This window comes from Muntiacus reevesi, chromosome 3 (assembly GCF_963930625.1).
Source record: "Muntiacus reevesi chromosome 3, mMunRee1.1, whole genome shotgun sequence".
In the NCBI taxonomy this organism is placed as follows: domain Eukaryota; kingdom Metazoa; phylum Chordata; class Mammalia; order Artiodactyla; family Cervidae; genus Muntiacus; species Muntiacus reevesi.
In genome coordinates, this window is record NC_089251.1 from 86745659 (window position 1) to 86767414 (window position 21756).

The following is a 21756-nucleotide window of genomic DNA, read 5'->3' on the forward strand; positions in this document are numbered from 1 at the left end:
AAATCCATGGCTGATTCATGTCAATGTATGGCAAAAACCACTACAATATTGTAAAGTAATTAGCCTCCAACTAATAAAAAATAAATGGGAAAAAAAATTTTTAAAAAAGAATTAAACAATCCAAGTGATGCCAGTGCCAGGCTCAAGGCTTTATAAAAACATTCAAGAAAGGTACGGAAGGAACAGCCCTTTCTCATCACTGAAAAGTGCACCTGAGGAACAGACCACGTGAATGGCCACCAGCAAACCACCGATAAAGCTTACTGCTAACCCACACTGAGGGTAGAAGGAGTTTTTTTTAAAAGTTCAACAATCAAGGAACTATTCTGAAGTATTACAACTGCCTCAATCTTAGAAGACAGAACAAAAAAAGTTAAGTTCAGTCCAAAATCACCCAAAGTTAGCATCTGAACAGAGATTACAGCCCAGGTTTTCCAACTCCCAAGCCAGTATTCTTCCTACCATCTCATGCTACCTTCCCCTCAGACCTAGGCTAAGCACAAGGAAGTCTCCTGGGACAGGGCTAGGCTCACTTCCAGCCTTCTGACTGGACAACTGCATGACAGTGGTGTAAGTAACTGAGACACAGACACAGCAGAGGACCTGGTTTGGGAAAGAACCTCACCATGAAGCCAGTGTGGACACGATGAGTCTGAGGTTCCCTGCGAGACCGCCAAGTGGAGGTACCAATTACACCAGCAAACCCACTGCTGAAGGACTTGAGAGAAGACCCTGCCTAACTCGCCCAAGCTCGACCTGAAGCCTCACCGAATCACCTTGCCTTTTAGGTGGACTTAACAATCTTTTATTTCCTAACATCCCAACCAAACTGGTGAAGTACAAGACATGACTTTAAGAAAAAGAATCCTTTTCTAATCACACTGAGACAAAAAAGACATCTACCTGTTGTAGCACAAATTTAGATCATTATCTTCTACTGAAATCCTTAAAGATAACAAACAGGTGACTTAACAGGGCAACAAACAGAAAATTACACAAAGAGATACTCCGTGATATACTACTTAGATCTCGTTTCTTCTGATACTTAAAGTCAGAGGTTGGTTACTAAACCTCCTTCTCTTTAAGTTCTCGGAGAACGTCAATTACAGGGCAAATAATAAACAAGTAAAGGAGTGAATGCATGAATAAACAAACAAATTTCTTTTCCCAAAGTTATATTGCATTGTTATTATCAACAAACTGAATGCTTTTCTATCTTCTGCTTAAGTGAAGCAGTCTCTATCTACTCCTGTGATCTAACACTGATATTCCAACCGAGCTCTAAGCATGCTTACAGAGGTTCAGGAAAATGGCTGAGTTTTTTTTTTTTTCCCCTCTTAAGGCAATTTATTTAATTTTTTTTAATTTATTTTATTTTATTAGTTGGAGGCTAATTACTTCACAACATTTCAGTGGGTTTTGTCATACACTGACATGAATCAGCCATAGAGTTACACGTATTCCCCATCCCGATCCCCCCTCCCACCTCCCTCTCCACCCGATTCCTCTGGGTCTTCCCAGTGCACCAGGCCCGAGCACTTGTCTCATGCATCCCACCTGGGCTGGTGATCTGTTTCACCCTAGATAATATACATGCTGTTCTTTCAAAACATCCCACCCTCACCTTCTCCCACAGAGTTCAAAAGTCTGTTCTGTACTTCTGTGTCTCTTTTTCTGTTTTGCATACAGGGTTATCATTACCATCTTTCTAAATTTCATATATATGTGTTAGTATGCTGTAATGGTCTTTATCTTTCTGGCTTACTTCACTCTGTATAATGGGCTCCAGTTTCATCCATCTCATTAGAACTGATTCAAATGAATTCTTTTTAACGGCTGAGTAATATTCCATGGTGTATATGTACCACAACTTCCTTATCCAAATGGCTGAGTTTTAAAGAGGACAGTTTATATTTTCAACTAACATAGATAAAATGAAAGTTACAAGTCCCTTAGCAACAATTCTTCAGTCAAGAGAGCATAAGACATATAAAAATACTTATTAATCAGAACAGTGAAAAAAAGTCAACATCTGGAAGCCTGGGATACATCTGATATAAAACTAGTTTACTAGAAGATCAACTTTTATGTGTGAGAGGGACCTACTCAGACGTTAACCTTCAGTGCTACTCACCTGAGGCTGGTTAGACCAGCAGTCACACAATAGTGCTAAAAATGCCAAGGCCATAGGTTGGAGGCAGGGAAAATTAATTTGGCTTTGATGACTATACTCCAAGACCATGACGTATATTCACAAATATCTGTACTCACAAGAACTATGAAACATCAATAAGCACAGGAAAATGACAACTAGAAAATACTGATATGCCACTCCCCAATTTAAAAACTTCAACTCCCTCTATCTTCCAAATTCTCAGATTGCTGGTAAAGAGTATAAACCGAATAATTCTCTCCAGGACAACCTGACACAAGTAAGAAGAGGTGAACACGCAAACACCCCAGAGCACAGCCAACTCCACTCGTGGGTACACGTCCTCAGCAGGGCTTCCCAACTCAGTCCTGGGAGGCATTTACAAGAGTGGGAAAACATCAGTCCTCTCAGCCCTCAGGGGGCCTAACCACAGCCCTAGGAAGGGGCGGGCAGTAAAAACAGCCTCTTTCATTTAGTTCATTGCACCAAACATTATCCTTTTTTAAGTTTTGCTGTGCTTAGAAACTCTTACAAATGATTCCCAGATGTGTTCCCAACAGCACGGTACATAATATACTACCAAAAAGGGAAACATCCCATGTGGCCATCAAGAGTAGAACAGATATATAAATTGTGGTCCATTCATACAACCGGAATACTATGCAACAGTAAAAGTGAATAATTTATAATACCAAAAATATACCTCTAAGCAAAGCAAGTCACAGAACACAATTTATTTCATTTATATAACGTTCAGTTCAGTCACTCAGTTGTGTCCGACTCTTTGCAACCCCATGAATCACAGCACGCCAGGCCTCCCTGTCCATCACCAACTCCCAGAGTTTACACAAACTCATGGCCACTGAGTTAGTGATGCCATCCAACCATCTCATCCTCTGTCGTCCCCTTCTCCTCCTGCCTTTAATCTTTCCCAGCATCAGGGTCTTTTTAAATGAGTCAGTTCTTCTCATCAGGTGGCCAAAGTATTGGAGTTTCAGCTTCAGCATCAGTCCTTCCAATGAATATTCAGGACTGATTTCCTTCAGGATGGACTAGTTAGAACTTTTTACAGTCCAAGGGACTCTCAAGAGTCTTCTCCAACACCACAGTTCAAAAGTATCAATTCTTCTGCACTCAGCTTTCTTTATAGTTCAATTCTCACATCCATACCTGACCACTGGAAAAACCACAGCTTTGACAAGACGGACCTTTGTTGGCAAAGTAATGTCTCTGCTTTTTAATTAGCTGTCTAGGTTGGTCATAACTTTCCTTCCAAGGAGCAAGTATCTTTTAATTTCATAGCTACAGTACCTATCTGCAGTGATTTTGGAGCCCCCCCCAAAAAAGTCCATCACTGTTTCCACTGTTGCCCCATCTATCTGCCATGAAGTAATGGAACCAAATACCATGATCTTAGTTTTCTGAATGTTGAGTTTTAAGCCAACTTTTTCACTCTCCTCTTTCATTTTCATCAAGAGGCTCTTCAGTTCTTCTTCGCTTTCTGCCATAAGTGTGGTGTCACCTGCATATCTGAGGTTATTGATATTTCTCCCAGCAATCTAGATTCTAGTCTGTGCTTCATTCAGTCCAGCATTTCTCTTGATGTACTCTGCATATAAGTTAAATAAGCTTTACTTACTTATTTACTGACTATGCCAAAGCCTTTGACTGTGTGGATCACAACAAACTGTGGAAAACTCTTCAACAAGAGATGGGAATACCAGACCACCTGACCTGCCTCCTGAGAAATCTGTATGCAGGTCAAGAAGCAAGTTAGAACTGAACATGGAACAGGATTGGTTCCAAATCGGGAAAGGAGTATGTCAAGGCTGTATATTGTCACCCTGCTTATTTAACTTATAAAAAGTGCAGAAAATGGCAAAACTAAACAATATGTTCCTGAGGATACATACATACGTAAGTGCTAAAACTATGAAGAAAGCAATGGAATGTTAACAATCAAATTCATGAGAGTGTTTCATGAGAAAGGGGGCTGGGGATGTCACCAAGAAGCACACACAGGAGACCTTCTAATGCTTTTCCAACCTTTTCCAAGTCAGAGCACGTGCAGAATATGCTATGATTTGTGGTACACACCAGGTAGCTAGAGGTCACTAAGCCAGACGAGACCAGTTCCAAGGCTCTCCCAGCCCGGGGCCCGCAGAGCCACCGCAATGGCAAAGGGCTCAACACCTAAACAAGAGCAGTCCGAAAGTTCCATTCTCCAAGGCTGGTGATGTGCCCTCTCTCAAGCCAGGTGGTGGAAACAAAGATGTTTTATTTTTTAAACTGCACACATTTTGTATGCTTTTTTGAGAGTAAGATGTACTTATAATAAAAAGATTAAAATCAATGTCTTAGTGAAAAATTCCTACGACTTGGCCTGAGCACCATCTTTTACTGCTGCTCCAACAGGCTCAAAGCAGCCCCCTCGTACAGCCCTCACAAACACCATACTCTTGTCCTCTGAATCTGTGCTCACGTGACTACATCGAGACCGCATTTGCTCCTCTTCCCTCCCAATCCATTTCCCTCATCACCCTTCAGGTTCTACCTCAAGGTCTGCTCTTGACTAAAAGTTCTTCTCAGACAAAATTCACTTTCCACACATCTCTCTATTCATTTCAACGGTTCTTACGGTTTGACTCTCTCATGTAACCCACTTCTGTACTGTCTGAACTGCTATCTGACTCCACAGGTGCGTCCACACTAGCAGAGCAGAAAGAGTACTGGATTTGGACCCAGAAAATGTGGGTTCCAATCCCCCAGCTACAAAGCCTCTGCAAGTTTCTCTTCACTGTGAGCTTCAGTCTTCTCATCAAAGGATATGTCAACTGATACAACACAGGGGAATGAGGCACCACTCCAACCACACATCAGGGCTCAGGACGTATCTGCAACCTTGTCTGGTAGGTTTCTAACCTGCACTGCACAGCAAGAGAGGCCGGGAACTGTTTCATACTCAGTCAAAGCAGAAGTGAGATGTTCCAGATACGTAAACTTCTAGATAATCAAAGCATCTCTTTAAGTGCCAAAATCTTGGGGATTTTACTTGTAATCACTTTGTATGAAAACTTTTGTAAGGTGTAGATTAAATTCCCTTCTTAGACATAAAATATGGAAGGGCTTTTAACCTATCAATAATGATTTAGAGCCAGCACGATGAATCTTAGTTATTCTATCACAATATAACATTATGACTCAGTAAACTGACTGCACAGCGGTAACTGCTAGGGCTTCAGACTATGACTGCTTTTGTAATTCTCTTCCCACCTACCATCAAATTATTAACACTGATCTCTAACAACTCCATTCCCCTTTCATCAGCTATTTCTAATTCTGAGAAACCAGGAAACAGTAAACAGGTCTCTTCGCGTAAGTTCTGGAAGTTAAGGCGCCCTTTTTCCAGGCTGAGTGATGGATAGTTAAGTCATTCTTCTCAGGGCATGTCATGTCCCCCCACGCCCTAGCTATACGTGCTCGAACACAACTGAGGAGCTCAAACTGCAGGCTCTACTGATGACCGACTGAGGCAGGTGAGTAACATTATCTCCATCATGGATATTAAGAATCATCACCACGGAGCACCTCTGAGCCAGACACTTCAAGTACATACAAATAAGCATATCTGCGACACAAAGGAAACCTCCCTGCGAACTGTTCTAAGCACAGCCGCAAAACTTCTCTGCAACAAAACTTCTCTCCAGACTTTCTGCTTCTTCAGAAAGTATCCTTGTGTAGCTGTGGTAACATGCAGCTGGAAGACAGGGGCAGTTGTCCATTCTTTAATAAACAGAGCAGCTAACAGAGCTCCATAAAATGAGGAGCATTTGAAGAGGCGTTTGAGACTGACAACAGAACTTCTGAATTACATGAAACTCTGATCAATGAACAAGCATTCTTAGCAGGTTCTGTACAAGCCACAAAGTCATGTTTCTCTCTTACCTACTATTAACTCTGGCTTATAAAGATCCATTTCTAAAGAATAAACACAATAATACCTACATATGACATTTCTAAGAAGCGTACCTCACTGAATTGCTGAAATAAAACAGATGGCAAAAAATCCCGAGGGTGTAAATCAACAAGAGGCCCCGTCCAGTTACTCTGAACAAAAAGTTGCAAACTGCTCACACCAAGTAGGAATATCTTCTGTTGTCTGCATATAAGAATAAAGAAATAAACATAAACCATTATGTATAAGCACAAATACACTACTGTTTCATTTCAGTGTTATTAAGAAAAATGTAAGATATCAACATTGAGATTATCTGAGAGTATTACAAAAAAAAATTTTTTTTTTTTTTTTTTGAAATCTACACAGTTTAGGTCTGCAAAGTCCAACACAATCACCTTGAATCACATATGGCTCTTTAAATTAATTCCCAGGTGGCGCTAGTGGTAAAGAATCCACCTGCCAAGGTAGGAGACACCAGAGATGTGGGTTCTATCCCTAGGATCGGGAAGATCCCCTGAAGAAGGAAATGGCAACCCACTCCAATATTCTTGCCTGGAAAATTCCAGGGACAGAGGAGCCTGGTGGGCTACAATCCATGGGGCTGCAAAGAGTTGGACACAACTATGTATAAACCCACACACAGATAAAATTTAAAAATTCAGTCTCTCAGTCACACTATCTACATTTCAAGTGCTCAATGGCCAAACATGGGTACTGGCTCCCACAATGGATGGCGCAGATACAGAGTATCTCCATCATAACAAAAATTCTCTTGAACAGCACTGGTTTAGGACCTGATCAGATACTGAGAACTTTGTCTTGTGTTCTATTTAACAGCTCTGACACTGACTGGATGAAAAATTGATTTTATACACAAGAAAACTGACAATAAAAAGTTTTTTCCAGACATTTTATTATCCAAACATACAAACTTAGAACAACAACAACAACAAAACATAGATATTTCACTTCCTGCTTTGGCTGAAGACAGGAGTAAGTAGGTAACCTTATTCTGTAAAGGAGAAAAATTTTCTCCTCTGTGAAGGAAAAAAAATTTTAGGCTTTACAAGTCACATGTGTTTCTTTTTTCCCCAACCCTTTTAAAAATGTAAGCATCATTCTTAGGTACTTTGGCCTTGACCCACCAGAGGTAACCTGGTTTCGCCAACCTTTAGGTTAAGACACAAGTGAAAGTGAAAGTCACTCAGCCATGTCTGACTCTTTGTGACTCCATGCATGGAATTCTTAAAGAATCTTCCGTTTTGAAGTAGGGCTTAGGGAATATTGGAGGAAGAGGATAACTGCTTTCACTTTTTCTTCAGCATGAAGCTACAGGAATCCTACTATTTCTCTAGGCCCTACCTCAAAAAGGAAGATTCTTCAAGGGAAAAAAAAAAATCAAACCTACAAGCCTATAGTGTCCAGAATGCTCTGGATACAGCGCAACTGACAGCAGAGCAAAGAAAGAACAGAGGCTGTTTGTGGTTAGAGGTTTAGGAAACTTGGGGAAACAGGTGTGCAGCAAGATCTTAATGTAAGCCTTAATGTAAACGTCATAACTAAAAATCAAAATCCTCAAGGAGAGCTAAGAATACAGTTTAATTTCCAAATACCTCAAAATAAGGTAACTGAAATGTCTCTTCTCAGCTCTGTGTCAAGAAGAGTTCTGGTCAACCAGTGTATAATGCATTTGTGTATACATGTGTGTTCTCACGTGCACCACACAAAGCTATGATAACACACCAACACCTGATAGCGAAATAATAGGAACGACATGAGAGGAATGAAAAACTACCAGTAAGCCAGAAAGATTAAAATGAATGACATTTTGTAAGTAAAATAAAATGTCTGTAGTAGTATTCTTTTATGAACTCCTAATAGATACAGATTACATTTTATTCATCTTTCCAACCTCAACATCAAGCACAGTAGTTAATTTGTTGAAGAACTAAAATGAAGTCATTTTTTACAAATTATGATAAAACAAAACTGCATGTTTTAAAGAAAATTAAAACAACGAGGTTGCCAGAGACAGTGGAGAAAAGAAAGGTATATTAACAAACTTATAAGAATAAAATATAAGCCACTGAAAAAATTAGGTTAACTGCTGTGCAACTATCCCTTATACTAAATACTATTAAATTACATAAACATCAATGGAAGAAGATAAACCAAGGAAGGGTTCCATAATAAAAACATTAAAGATAACAATCTAAAAATAATAAAAGTAGTTATAATTCTCACTCAGCAATCTACAAATAGCCAGATGGACAGTGTACACTTTCATGTTAAAAGGAAAGAAGGTCTGAAATCTTAAGTATGGCTAAAACCTACGAGACCTAAGCAATTGGAAGCTCAGTGGTTGGGAGCTACCACCCAATCAAAAGTTAATGTTATATATGAAACTCTGACATCCTACACCACTTTACCTTTTCACTCTCCATGGTCCTCTGGACAGAAGCTATTACATAGATTATTACGTACATCAAGAGTCTTGACTAAATATAAAGCCAGGTTTTCCAAAAACTGCAAAAGTCAGTGTGCCTTACACACTGTCAAGACACTACCAAATGTATTCAAAAATTCATTTCTCTATGAAAATTTCAAATAAAACTCTACCTTCTGGTTTTGTCCAAATCTGCTGAGTCATCCAGGAATGTTACTATCTGCTTCTCTAGGTAGCTGTCAATCTTTTCTTCAGTTATTGTTGCTGAATTTAAAATACTTTGAGTCAATGAATTTAACAATATGGCTTTGTAGTTCCCTTCTAGCAACAATTGTAGGAAAGATCCACTCTCTGTAATAGAAAGAAAATTTGTACAATAATCAAAAAAACTATTTTCATATTGTAAAGGGTAACACTATTACCATTTCAGTATGCAAAAGAAATGTATATATCTAGAACGCTTCCTATAAATTAATCACAAAGCACTGTGCAAATTCCATCACTTCTCCTAGAATTAGGAGCTCATCCATATAATGAACAGTAAGACAGAAGTTAGACCTAGAAAAAATATTCCTCCTTAGCAAGGAACATCATCCTTCTGCTGAGAATTCAAAAGGAATCCTACTGAGAACAGAAAAGTTTCCTTAGAACATTTCCTTTTACCATCTGGCTCCCACTACGCCCACCATGACAGTGAAAATGCTAGTCACTCAGTCGCCTCCAACTCTTCGCAACCCCATGGACAGCAGCCCACCAGGCTCCTCTATCCATGGAATTCTCCAGGCAAGAATACTGGAGAATATTTCTCCAGGGAATTTTCCGGACCCAGGGATCCAACCCAGGTCTCCTGCATTGCAGGCAAAGTCTTTACTGTTTATGAGCCACCAAGGAAGCCCAACCATACTACCTGGTGAAAAGCTGATGCACTTATTGTTCCCCTAATATCCAAATGTACATTCCTGCCTCCACACTTTTACACTGATTTCCTCCTGGGGAACTCTTTTTCACTTACTAGTCTTACTCTTGAATCAAAAATCAGGTCAAGTTTGATTTCTTCCATAAGACTTCCAGACTCAGACTTCAGAAACTCTCTCTCTCCTGAAGCACCTACTGTGTATAACACCCCCACACACACACCACTTACACATATATACTGTGTTAAACACACACACACACACACTGTACATACTGTGTTACACACACACACACACACACACACACACACACACAGTGTCCTAAACTGATATTTCTCTTTTGGGTCCAGCTTAAACCCCACAACCAACGTGAACCTATAACCCTTTAGAAAATGTGCCTTTTAACTCTTTATTTCTCTGGTAAATGTGCTTTGCTTACAAGATTACATCTTTGCTGCCTCATTTCAGTTGTTGTACTTACTAGCTGTGAGACCGTGAATAAATTAACCAATCTGTACTTAAATGTCTTCATCTGCAAAAAGGGAATAAAAGTACTGTCTACTTTATATGTCTATGATAAAAATTAAATGACTGAATAAATGTTAAGGGATTATAAAAATAATTGACATCATTACTGAGGGTTTCCCTGGTAGCTCAGACGGTAAAGAATCCCTGGATGCGGAAAAATTTAGGGTGAAGACAAGTCCGGAACCTGAAGACCACGCCCACCAAGTCAAGGATGCAACAACCTGAAGCCTTAAGAAATCAGGTAGATTGGGGTAGGAAAAAAATACATGAGGGATGAAAACCCAGCCGCCGCCGCCTCTTCTCCCCACAGTCCTCACGGTGGCCTAAGTCCCTCCCTGGCAAGTGCACCCCTCTCACCCAAACTGGCGACTCCCTCCTGCTTCCACTGCTGCCGTTCAGCCAGAGTAGGGAAACCCCTCAGAACTGCCAGCTCCGGGGTCCACATCACCCCGGACATAGCTGCACCCAAAAGATTCCTACGAGGGTCACACAGGAGTCAAAAAAAAGAAAATGAAAGTTAGAGCGACCAAGACGCCGACGACTAGCGGCGACTGTTCCTGTAAATACAAAGCCTAGAACACCATGTGCGGATAGCGGAACAAGGAGGCGGCCATGACAGCAGCGCGGAGAACCCTGGGAAAAACACGCATACTCGCTGAACCTGCTTCCGCTTAGGAGACCAACGCGAGCCCTTCGTACCGAGCATGCCCAGTGTGGATGCCCCGCCCCAAGCTGGGGAAAGGGGCGGGACTTGGGGAGGGGCCTTGGTCCCCCTCAGTCCCGCCCCCAGAGGCGTAGCCTTGAGCTCTGGAAGGAGTGAAGGGCGTGGAGTCATCCTGCACCGCCCACCCAAGGGGCCGGTGGAAGAGGTCTCGCCCAGCTGCCCTATAATTGGAAAGACTGCAGCTTTGATTCCTAAACCTCTTTAGGTCAGAACCCTCCAGACCACCTGATGAAAGCCTTACTACCAACACTGAGGTACCATTTCAGGGAATTAGAGACCCATCGAAGAGCAGTCCAGTGAATTCCATCCAAGAACTCTGTCTGGACTTAACTGGTGATCAAGTGGTTAAGAAACTGACGCCAATGCAGGGGGACACGGGTGTGATCCCTGGTCTGGGAAGATTCCACATGGCATGGAGCAACTAAGCCCATGCCACTGGACCCCCACTCCCTACAGGCCCTGCTTGACAGGAGAAGCCCCCAGAATGAGAAGCCCGTGCTCCCTACAACTAGAGGAAGGTCCAACCTCTTCACTTTCCCTCTGACATGAGGCTCTACACCCAGGAATGCTCCTTCTTGTCATAGAGGAACAAAAACCCAGTGAAACTAGAAAAACTGACTGTTGATTAGGGAGACTTTCAGAGAAACATCTTGATCAGCAGAAGGAAATGTAAGAAATTAACAAATAGATATTTCAATTAAATACAGCTCGGAGATCAGAAAGGGGAACTTTACACGTGACTTGCCATGGTTGTGGGTACCAAAATGCAGTTCTCTGATGATCCTGAATAAACCTATCTTTGCTGGAAAAACTATCTAGCAGACTATTTGTTTCTGGCCAACAATGCATTTAAACTTTATATACTTCAAATAAAAATACATTTTTATAATCCTTTAGTCAATTAGTGTTAATAGAAGCAGGAAATCTTTGATTACTATAGTGGGTTGACTAGTTGCCCCAAAGATATCAAGTCTTAATCCCCGTTACCTGATTTGGAAAAAGGATTTTAAAATGAACCCGATGGATTCAAAGTGCTGTTCTAAGAGATGGCACTTATAAGTGTCCTTATAAGAGAAAGGCAGAGGGAGATTTTACACACACACAAACACACACACACAAGAACGATATGTGAGGATGGAGGCAGAGGTTGGAATAATGCATCCACAAGCCAACAAATACTGGCAATCACCAGAAACTGGAAAAGACAAAGAATGGATTCTCACCTAGAGCCTTTAAAGAGAGAGCAGTCCTGCTGACACCTTGATTTTGGACTCACGGTCTTCAGAACTGTGAGTGAATATATTTGTTGCTTTAAAAAAAATTACTTATTTATTTTGTCTGCACCAAGACTTGCACTGTGGGATCTTTCCCCAGAACATGTGGGATCTTAGTTCCCCAACCAGGGATCGAAATTGTGTCCCCTGCATTACAAGTTGGATTCTAAACCACTGGACCACCGGAAAAGTCCCCAGTCATCTGTTGCTTTAAGCTACCAAGTTTGTGGTAATTCTGTAGAGCATCTTCAGAAACTCATATAAGTATTAAAACATAATTGATGATTTTATAGAAGTAAAGGCAAGATAAATATATTTTATGAAGTAAACATATAATGTTTATTATGTATATCTTTATTTCATTACTTAGCCAACATTGCCTGCCTGCTAAGTCACTTCAGTTGTGTCCAACTCTTTGCAACACTAAGGACTGTAGCCTACCAGGTCCCTCTGTCCATAATGTTAGCCAGGCAAGAATACTAGCGTGGGCTGCCATGCCCTCCTCCAGGGGATCTTCCTGACCCAAGGATCAAACCTTCGTTTCTGTGTCTCTTGCGTTGGCAGGTGGGTTCTTTACCACTAGTGCCACCTTGGAAGCCCTCTCCAAACATTGCTAGCCTTTCCAATGCCCACTAAGTTATTTTAATTAATTATTCTGATGAATAGCACTTATATAAGCATATAGTTTAACACATATTTTTGCTATGAAGATATATTTCTCAAAGAAGTATTATAGAATGTATTTCACAACCCTTTAAATGTTATAGGCAGACTTCTGTGTGATTGTCCTTTTACAGTTTGGAACAAGTTACCTTCCAGTCTCCCTGTCTTCTGAATTCCACTTTTGTATCTGAAGACACTTCTTTTATCCACATGATCAATGTAACATGTACTTTCATGTATTAAGATGGTAATCACTTCACATACAAAAAAAAAGAAAGATAGCCACTTTACATAAAAAACAGACACATAGATGAATGGAACAGAACTGAGAACCAAGAAATAAACCCATGTATACAGACCATTAGTTTACAACAGAGGAGTCAAGAAGATACAATAGAGAGGACAGTCTCTTTGATAAATGGTGTTGGGAAAAATGGACAGTCACATATGAAACAATAAAACTAGACCACTATCTTACACCACACACAAAAATTGACTCAAAATGGCTTAAAGGCTTGAGTTTAAAACCTGAAACCATAAAATTCCTGGAAGAAAGCAAAAGCGATAAACCCACCAACATAGTTTCCCTCCTAGCTCAGTTGGTCAAGAATCTGCCTGCAATGCAGGAGACCTGGGTTTGATTCCTGGGTCGGGAAGATGCCCTAGAGAAGAAAATGGCAACCCACTCCAGTATTCTTGCCTGGAGAATCCTATGACAGAGGAGTCTGGCAGGCTACAGTCCATGCGGTCACAAGAGTCAGACACGACTTAGCAACTACACCACCACTACCACCACTGACATTGGTCTTAGCAATGCTTTGTGGATCTGACTCCAAAAGCAAAAGAAACAGATACAACAATAAATAAATGAAATTACACCTAACTAGAAAGCTTATGCACAGTGAAGGAAACCATCATGAAAATGAAAAGGCAATCTACTGTATGGGAAAACATATTTACAAACCATATACTTGACAAAGGATTAATGTGCAAAATATATAAAGACTCATACAACTCAACAACAAAAAGCAAAACAATTTAAAAAAATGGGCAGAGGTTCTGAATATAGCTTTTTGCAAAGAAGACACACACATAGCCAACTGGCACATGAAAACATGTTCAGCATCACTAATCATCAGGGAAATGCAAATCAAAATGATAATGAGATATCAACTCACACCTCTTGAAATGGCTACTATCAAAAAGACAAGAAATAGCAAGTATTGTACACTTGTATTGTATGCAAGTATACAAGTATATTGTATTGTATACAATACAATAGTATTGTAGAGGATGTGGAGAAAAGGAAACCATTGTGCACTACTGGTGGGAATGTAAATTGGTGCGGCCATTATGGAAAACAGTAGAGAGATCCCCAAAACATTGAAAATAGGACTACCATATGATTCAGCTATTTCACTTCTGGGTGTTTATCCAAAGAACACTAAAACATTAATTTGAAAAGATATACAGACTCCCTATGTTCACACCAGCATTATTTATAATCTCCAAAATATGGAAACAAAGTGTCCATCAAATGGATGAATGGATAAAAAAGATGTGATGTATATACACACACACACACACACACACATATATAAAATTAGAATACCACTTGAATATTTTAAAAAAGGGAAATCTTTTCATTTGTGACAACACAGATGGAACTTGAGGATATTATACTAAGTGAAGTCAGACAGAGAAAAATAAATACAAGATTTCATTCATATGCAGAATCTAAACAAATAAAGGAACACAAGAAAAACAAACTCACAGATGCAGAGAACAGATTGGTGTTTACCAGAGGGGAAAGAGGTTAAGGTGCGGGGGGAAGGGCTCAATTGCGTACTGACAGGTGGTAATGACTTTGGGGGGTGATCACTTGGCAGAATATACAGATGTCGAATTAAATACTGTATACCTGAGACATATAATGTTATATACCAGTTTTCCCTTAACTGAAAAAAAAAAAAAGATAGCCTCTTTAGAGATATATCAGAGCCATAGACATCCTATCAAAAGTTGTACACATATGGCATAGGGAGGGCTTTTTCTTCTCAGGCTTATGGGAGAAAAATTGGGAAGAGCATCAAGTTCAGGGGGAAAGCTAATGGAGACAGAACAGAGTGGATTTAGAGAGCATTACCACTCTTGGGAGCAGTTACTGATGCTTCTCGAATCAGGCTGGCCATCAGAACTACGTTGGGACTTTTGTAATCATCTGCTTGGAATTGACCCTAATTAAATCAGAAGCTCCGGCAAGTGGGGAGACTCCTATTCTCTGGAGTTTTTAAAGGTCTCCAGGTGAGTCTAATAAGCCAGGGACAAGAGCCATGAACTGGTGTGTACCACGCATAGTGTGCTAGCAGTTCCCCTAAGTTATGCTGTTGATACTTCTAACGACACAGAGAGACAGTTATTGTTTCCTTACAGACAAGAAACTGAGTCTCAGAGAAGTCATGTGGCTAGTCTGAGGCCACCCAACTAGTGATCTGAGGAACCAGGATGACTCCAAGCTCTGTTGCTCAACAAAATATCACTGACTTGGATTCAGAGTATAAATCTGTCAATCAGCCAGAAAGTGACACAAATTCCCTTATTTAGAACTAAGAGATGTTTGGCCACTTTAGGAGAACCTTGGGACATATGAGAGCCACTTTTGACAAAAACATCCCCAAAAACTTAGGGAAAGAATGGCTGGCTGTTCTGCCAGTCACTAAACCTGTTTACTCAATTAATGAAAATTTGTTTCACAGAATAGACCTTTGTAAGCCATCCAATCAGTGTTAGTCTGTTGTTACCAAGGATGGATCCATTCAAATAAACACACCTCTGAGTGCCAACTAACCAACAAGAGTGCCAGCTAGGTAGTCATACCTCAGATGACGTCAATTCCTGATTCCTCGGAAAATCCTCCAGATCCTGAACGCCACACTGCACGTAAGATCAACACTGCGCTCTGCTGGGGGAGACTGTGCCTGGCCAGCATGACTTTCCCTCTGATGACATAGGTGAGATCACTTGAAAATCAAACTTAACCCTGAATATTCATTGGGAGGACTGATGCTGAAGCTGAAGTTCCAATACTTTGGCCACCACATGTGAAGAGTCAACCCATTGGAGAAGACACTGATGCAGGCAAAGATTGAAGGCAAATGAGAAGGGGCCGGCAGACAATGAAATGGTTAGATAGCATCACCGACTCAATGGCCATGAACTTGGGCAAACTCCAGGAGATAAGATCAGGGAAGCCTGCCTGGTGTGCTGCAGTCCATAGGGTCGCAAAGAGGCCGACGTGGTTTAGCAACTGAACAACAAAAATAAAAATGGTGTTAACTGTGGTTCAGGCGTTCAAAGTAAAGCCAGGTGGCCATCATGGATGTGGTTTCAGACATGTTCCTACATCAACTGAGAATCTGAATTTTCTGAACTGCATCCAACTTAAGGACACCACCAGCCACTTTCAAAAAATTATCAGAAGCAGCTACCAGATGCAACCATATGGCCTTAAGTTCCCCCTTGTAAATATGCAATCATTTTGGACCCCAATCAGTCCTTGCACTGTTCTTGCCAGCCCCAATCCTAATATTTAACAACTTAGGCAGCATTTCAATTTTTGCCTGTATAAGTCTCCCCCATTTTGTGTCCAGTCAACACAATTCAAGTGCTTCTTGAATCTGTGTATCCCAAGCAATGGTCTTCAGTTTGGCTCAAATGAAACTCTTTCCTACTCCTATTGTAAGCTGTTTATTATTTACATCAGCACCTCACTATATGTTGTGGGCTGAATTGTGGCAGGCCTTCCAGATTCCTATGCTGAAGTCTTACCCCCCAGTTAGAACCCCCTCAAAATGTGATTGTATTTGGGGACAAGGTGTCTAAAGAATTAAAGTAAAATAAGGTCATTAGGGTGGGCCCTCATTCAAAGTGACTGGTGTAGTTCTGACAAAGGAAAATGTGAGATACTGTTATCAACCAACTGCGCTGGTCTCTTCTCAGTATGTCATGGCTTTGTCTCTGTCAAAGTCTAAACTTCTCCCTGGAGGAATTTTTGCCTCTTATATGGTGCTATACCAGAATCCTAACTCTTGAATTTTCTTTGATAAATGGAAAAAAAAAATTTTTAATTTAACCTTTTAAAACTTAGAATAACAATGGCATCATGGGGAGCTTTTGAAACGTCATGAAGAATAAATTAATATGCTTAAGAGGCATTCTGGAAAAAAATTAGGAGACACAACACCACATAGACAGCACTGGCTTCTTTTATTGAAAAAGTGAGGCCTCCCTCCCCATCCCCCAAAAAACAATTCAAACTCCAAGACAGTCTAAAAGACTTTATAACATTTCCAACTCCTTGGGTTACTCTTTTGCTTTACTCAGCTTTACCTAATTTTCCAAATGAACTCCTCCTTATCCCCAGAGTTTTCAGAAAAAATTCACATAGTAGATCCAATCAACTCTGTGAACAACAGGGAACCACATGTACAGAGGCAGATAAACCACCAAGCTAATGCAGCTTAAGGTTTCCGGCCCCTCTCAAGGCTCTGGGTAGGGTCCTAACAGTGGAGTCCTAACAACCTGCAGACCCTCAGACTGCATAACGTCTGCAAAAGTAAAGAAAAAGTAGGTTAATGACTGCTTAGGGCTGGTGAGGGAACAAGGCAAGAGGACAGTGATGGCTAAAAGATATGGGGTTTCTTCTTGAGATGATGAAAATGTTCTAAAATTAACTGTGGCGATGGTCACACATATACCACTGAATTGTATACCTCAAATGGGTAAACTGTATGGTATGTGAAATATTTCTTAATACTTCAAAAAAAATGTTACCTTCAGTAATTCCTTGGTGGTTCAGAGATTAGGACTCGGCACTTGCATTTTAGGCAGCATGGGCTCAGTCCTTGTTTAGGGAACTAAGATCCCACAAGCTGCACAGCCAAAAAAGGAAGATACTGCCATGTCAATGAGTTAGCTTCAATCTGTCTTCCACTCAGATACACTTCCTCTCTAAGCAGGTAGCTCTGGGGTGGCTGTGGGAATCTGGGGAATCCAGAAAGCTCAGTTGGGGACGTGTTTAACTTTGGTTTAGTGAGATAGATTTATATAGCATGCAGTCATTTCTGTGGCTATTGCTAACCACTCCAGTGTAGGAATGGCTTCCAAGAATATTCCTACAGCCTTGGTACTGACCTACCATGAAACAAAAATTAAGGCTGGCGATCTTAGAATGAAATGAGTGAATGAGTCCTGTGATGCTCAACACTAGAAATAGGTAGATAAGGGAAGAAAAACAAGATTTGAAATGCACACAACCAGAAGCTATGTAAAATTCTTCAGTAATCAGACTAATGTAACATTGTGAGAAGATTCAATCCTCATCCTGGCCAAAATGGAAATCCACTCCTACCAGGCATATACTTGATTTTCACACTGAGAATGGATATCACTATAAATCCATCATAATTTTTTTAAAAAATAATTTATTTTCAATTGGAGGATAATTTCTTTACAATGTTGTGTTGGTTTCTGCCATACATCAACATGAATCAGCCATAGGTATACATATCTTCCCGCCCTCTTGAACCCTCTTCCCACCTCTCACCCCTCTTTTCTTTTTTCATGGAAACCATAGAATACAAAATTTATGTTCTGGTGGGCCACAAACCTGTTGGAATACTATGAACAGTGTATATGTCCATGGGAGAAGTTTCTTTTTTTTCTTAATTGGAGGCTAATTACTTTATAATATTGTAGTGGTTTTTGCCATACATTGACATGAATCAGCCATGGGTAGAAGTTGTATGTTTATGCATCCCTACCATCAGTAATAAAAAAGACTTTGTTCAACCATGTAGGAATGAGTTCTCTCCCTATTCAGTCTTAGGAAATATTACAAAAATTATGGTTCTATGAAGAGGTAATCAAAAGGTTACAGCCAAGAAAAAAATTTTTTTAATTTCAGTTCAAAACATGTAAGGAAAAATTATTATAAAGATGTATGTCAATTAATTAATTAAAATTTTTTTCTGCATTTTGTTATTCCTTGATTAGGGTCTTTTTTCTCAATGTAAATAATTTACTTTTGTGTAATACCAAAAAAAAAGGTAAAAACAACAAAAAAAAACCCAGTCAAACAAAAAAAGCAATTACATCAGAAAATAGCTAGGACAGGAAATCAGATTTGTATAATAGTTAAAACTACCCTCAAGAATCAAGTAGAGGGCTATAATTAAGGATTTTCACTAACTTCAAGAAAACAGATAAAGGAATAAGATATTTAAAGCAGGTTATGACACTGGACCTGTACCAACTGATTCAATTAACTGTTAGAATCCTGTAAGATGGAAAAAAATATTTTACGAATAGTGGGATTGAAAAAAAAAAGATTTAAACAAAGCTTCTATGTAAAATTTAAAAATAAAAAATACACTACATAAAGTAAGTTCAGAAGTCTTTCTGTTAAGGTTGGATTAACCTAAAGATTCAAAATCATGAAATAAGTAAAGATTTTAAAACGACTTTAAGAAAGTTTTGGCCAATATCCTAGAGTAGACCCAAGGAAAAGGAAGCCTAATATCCTCTTCTACAAATGGGCTCAAACGTGAATCACTGAATTCAATCAGAAATAATACATGGAAAAAAATAATAATACATGAAATTGCCAGTTAAAAAAATTCAGTGTATAGTCAGTAACTTCCAGACAGAAAGTAAACAAGGGAGAAATGCATATAATTTGTCTCTCTATATAAAACAACAAAATGAGGCTTTCTTCTTTAAGACTTGGGAGCCTACACATAAGGATAATGGCCCTTTGAAGGAACCTTTGAAAGCAGAAGGCCCTTTGAAAGAACCACTGATCCACATTGCCTAAAAAAACAAAGACGAGTGTCCAGAATCGGCCCAATGATGCCGCTTCAAGACATCAGCACCGACAACATCGTGTCCTGCCTCCAACTCCCGGGGAGAACTGTCTATAATAATAGGACAATAATTCTTGTTGATGTAATGCCACCTTATCTATCCAATGCCCGACTGTAGAACATAAAATCTTGTAGTGAACAATTTTAAAGTTAGCTGAAAAGCAAAAAGGAAAGCAAGTTCACTATCCTTAAAAAAAGAGGAATTGCCAGTGTGTGGGGGGAAGATAATAAAAGATAAGTGTTTTTGAGGGTATAAAGAGCTTGAAGCAAAATGAACTTTCACATTGGTTTAAGAGATGCATTCAAGTAGTAAGACTCTCTAATGAGCCTATGTCCTAAGCTATGGCTGATGTTTTGGAATCATTATTAGAATTATTTCTTTATTTATGGGACACACCACCTACAATTTCAGGATTTGCTTCCAGAGAGAATGTACTGTAGCTCTTAAGGAGGATCAGACTATAGCTGATTTAGATATTAGAATACCAAAACTATAGATAAATCTCTATAGGTAATATAGGGCAAACACAGGAAGATTGTCAGCACATTAGAGTTGTTTGATTATTCCTCAATAATTATAAATCTTCATTTTTGTACAAATATTGAAAATGTTAAATCTGTGCTTTAGGGGCATTATCTCAATAACATGGCACATACTGAAGAACCACTGCCAGATAAAGCATATCCTTTAATTCAGTAGCCAATGCTTACTCTTTGCTTCAGAGAAATTATACGAGCCAACTGGTCAAAAAACCTTATATGGTTAGAGCTAAGATAACAAGAATAATCACTTGCAGAAAAGGGGCACCAACATGATAAACGAGCTCTAGCTTGTCCCTATAAATAATGAAAATGAGTCCAGGGAAGTGGGAGGGGCTCTGGGGCTCGAGGTAAAAAGAGAAAGAGATAAACCAAAGAAGAAAACCCATGGAAAGGTTAGAGAAAAGCAGTAACAGGGAACAGAAGGGGAGTGGGGGTGGTGAGTTTGAGGGAGATTGGTACCTATCCTTGTGACCTATCCCTTGGAAAAGAGAAGAGGCCAGGGAGGTGGAGAGGGTCAAATCACCCTCCCAGGAACCCCAGCAGGCAAAGGTGCTTATCCCGGGACCTGGGCCTTCTAGTGGCCCAGGGCAGCCTGCAGCTGACACAGCTGGATTGGGCATTCCCTCCCTGGAGAAGCGCCAGGTGAGTGAAACTAACTCACCATCAGAATGGTGGCCTGACACAATCTCTTCCTGCACTGGAAAACACAGCTGGTGTAACCTGAGGAGGGACATGTGTAGGGGAAAGCAAAGAAAAACCTGTTTTTTGGTGAAGTTCATCATCTAGGGGCTAAGGGAAGGCGGCCAGAGGGTACCTCTTCTGTCCAGGAAATGTGTAAGTTCAGAGGGCTCAGCACAGCTCCTTTAGTTTGAAGAAGCAGAAGACTAGAAGCTGAGAGCAAGGAAGAAAGGAAAAAGCTTCCTTTCAAACTGGTTTACACGTTAAAACTCAAGCATGTGGCCCCTACACTCTTACCGCCCTGCTGGACTCCTATGGTGGGAAGCAGGGAGCTTTTAAGCCCGTTCTAATTTAGGTCCAGTCTGGTTTATACCAACACCAGAATCAATTCCAGTTAGAAACTATATGATTCTTTTGTTTTTGCAGAGGGGAGCTCTTAAAAACAAGAGTAAAAAGCAATTAAAATTACAAAGGAAAAGATCAATAGATGATTTCATGATAATTTAAAACTTTTATGAGAAAAATTAAGTTAAAGGGCCATCTAGAAAAAATATAGACAAATATGATAAAAATTAACATTCTATCACACAAGTAGCTCATTTATATTAAAATATCCAAAGACAATACATTAAAAAATGGGGAAAAGGTATAAACTGATCATTAACAAAGCAGAAATTCAAATGGCTAATAAATATAAACAATATTGAAAAAAAGGCAGACTAAAGCATGTTGAATGGAGATAGGTAAATATTCTGATTAAAAAATTATAATTGCCTATGCTGGCCAGGGAATGGGAACATTAACTGAAGCTAAAAGTGTGAATCAATACAACCTCTCTGGAAAGCAGTATATATCACTGACTCTGGAAAGTCATTATATATCAAACCTTTTGACCTGGTAATTCTAGGCTTTATCATAAGGAAATAAAAGATATAGACCATGTTCATTAGAGG

The 21756-nt window shown here is 39.9% G+C and overlaps 1 protein-coding gene across 1 annotated transcript in view; it reads right to left on the minus strand.

Moving 5' to 3' along the window:
* TTC27 (tetratricopeptide repeat domain 27) overlaps nt 1–10634 on the minus strand; it is a 160449-nt gene extending 149815 nt beyond the window's left edge. Inside the window, exons 1-3 of the mRNA XM_065929457.1 lie at nt 10356–10634; nt 8730–8907; nt 6182–6311 (exon numbers count right to left, since the gene is read on the minus strand). Coding sequence (XP_065785529.1) covers nt 6182–6311; nt 8730–8907; nt 10356–10455 — 408 coding nt within the window. The 5' untranslated portion in view covers nt 10456–10634. The remainder of the gene's footprint in view (nt 1–6181; nt 6312–8729; nt 8908–10355) is intronic.
* Between the last annotated feature and the right edge of the window lie 11122 nt (nt 10635–21756).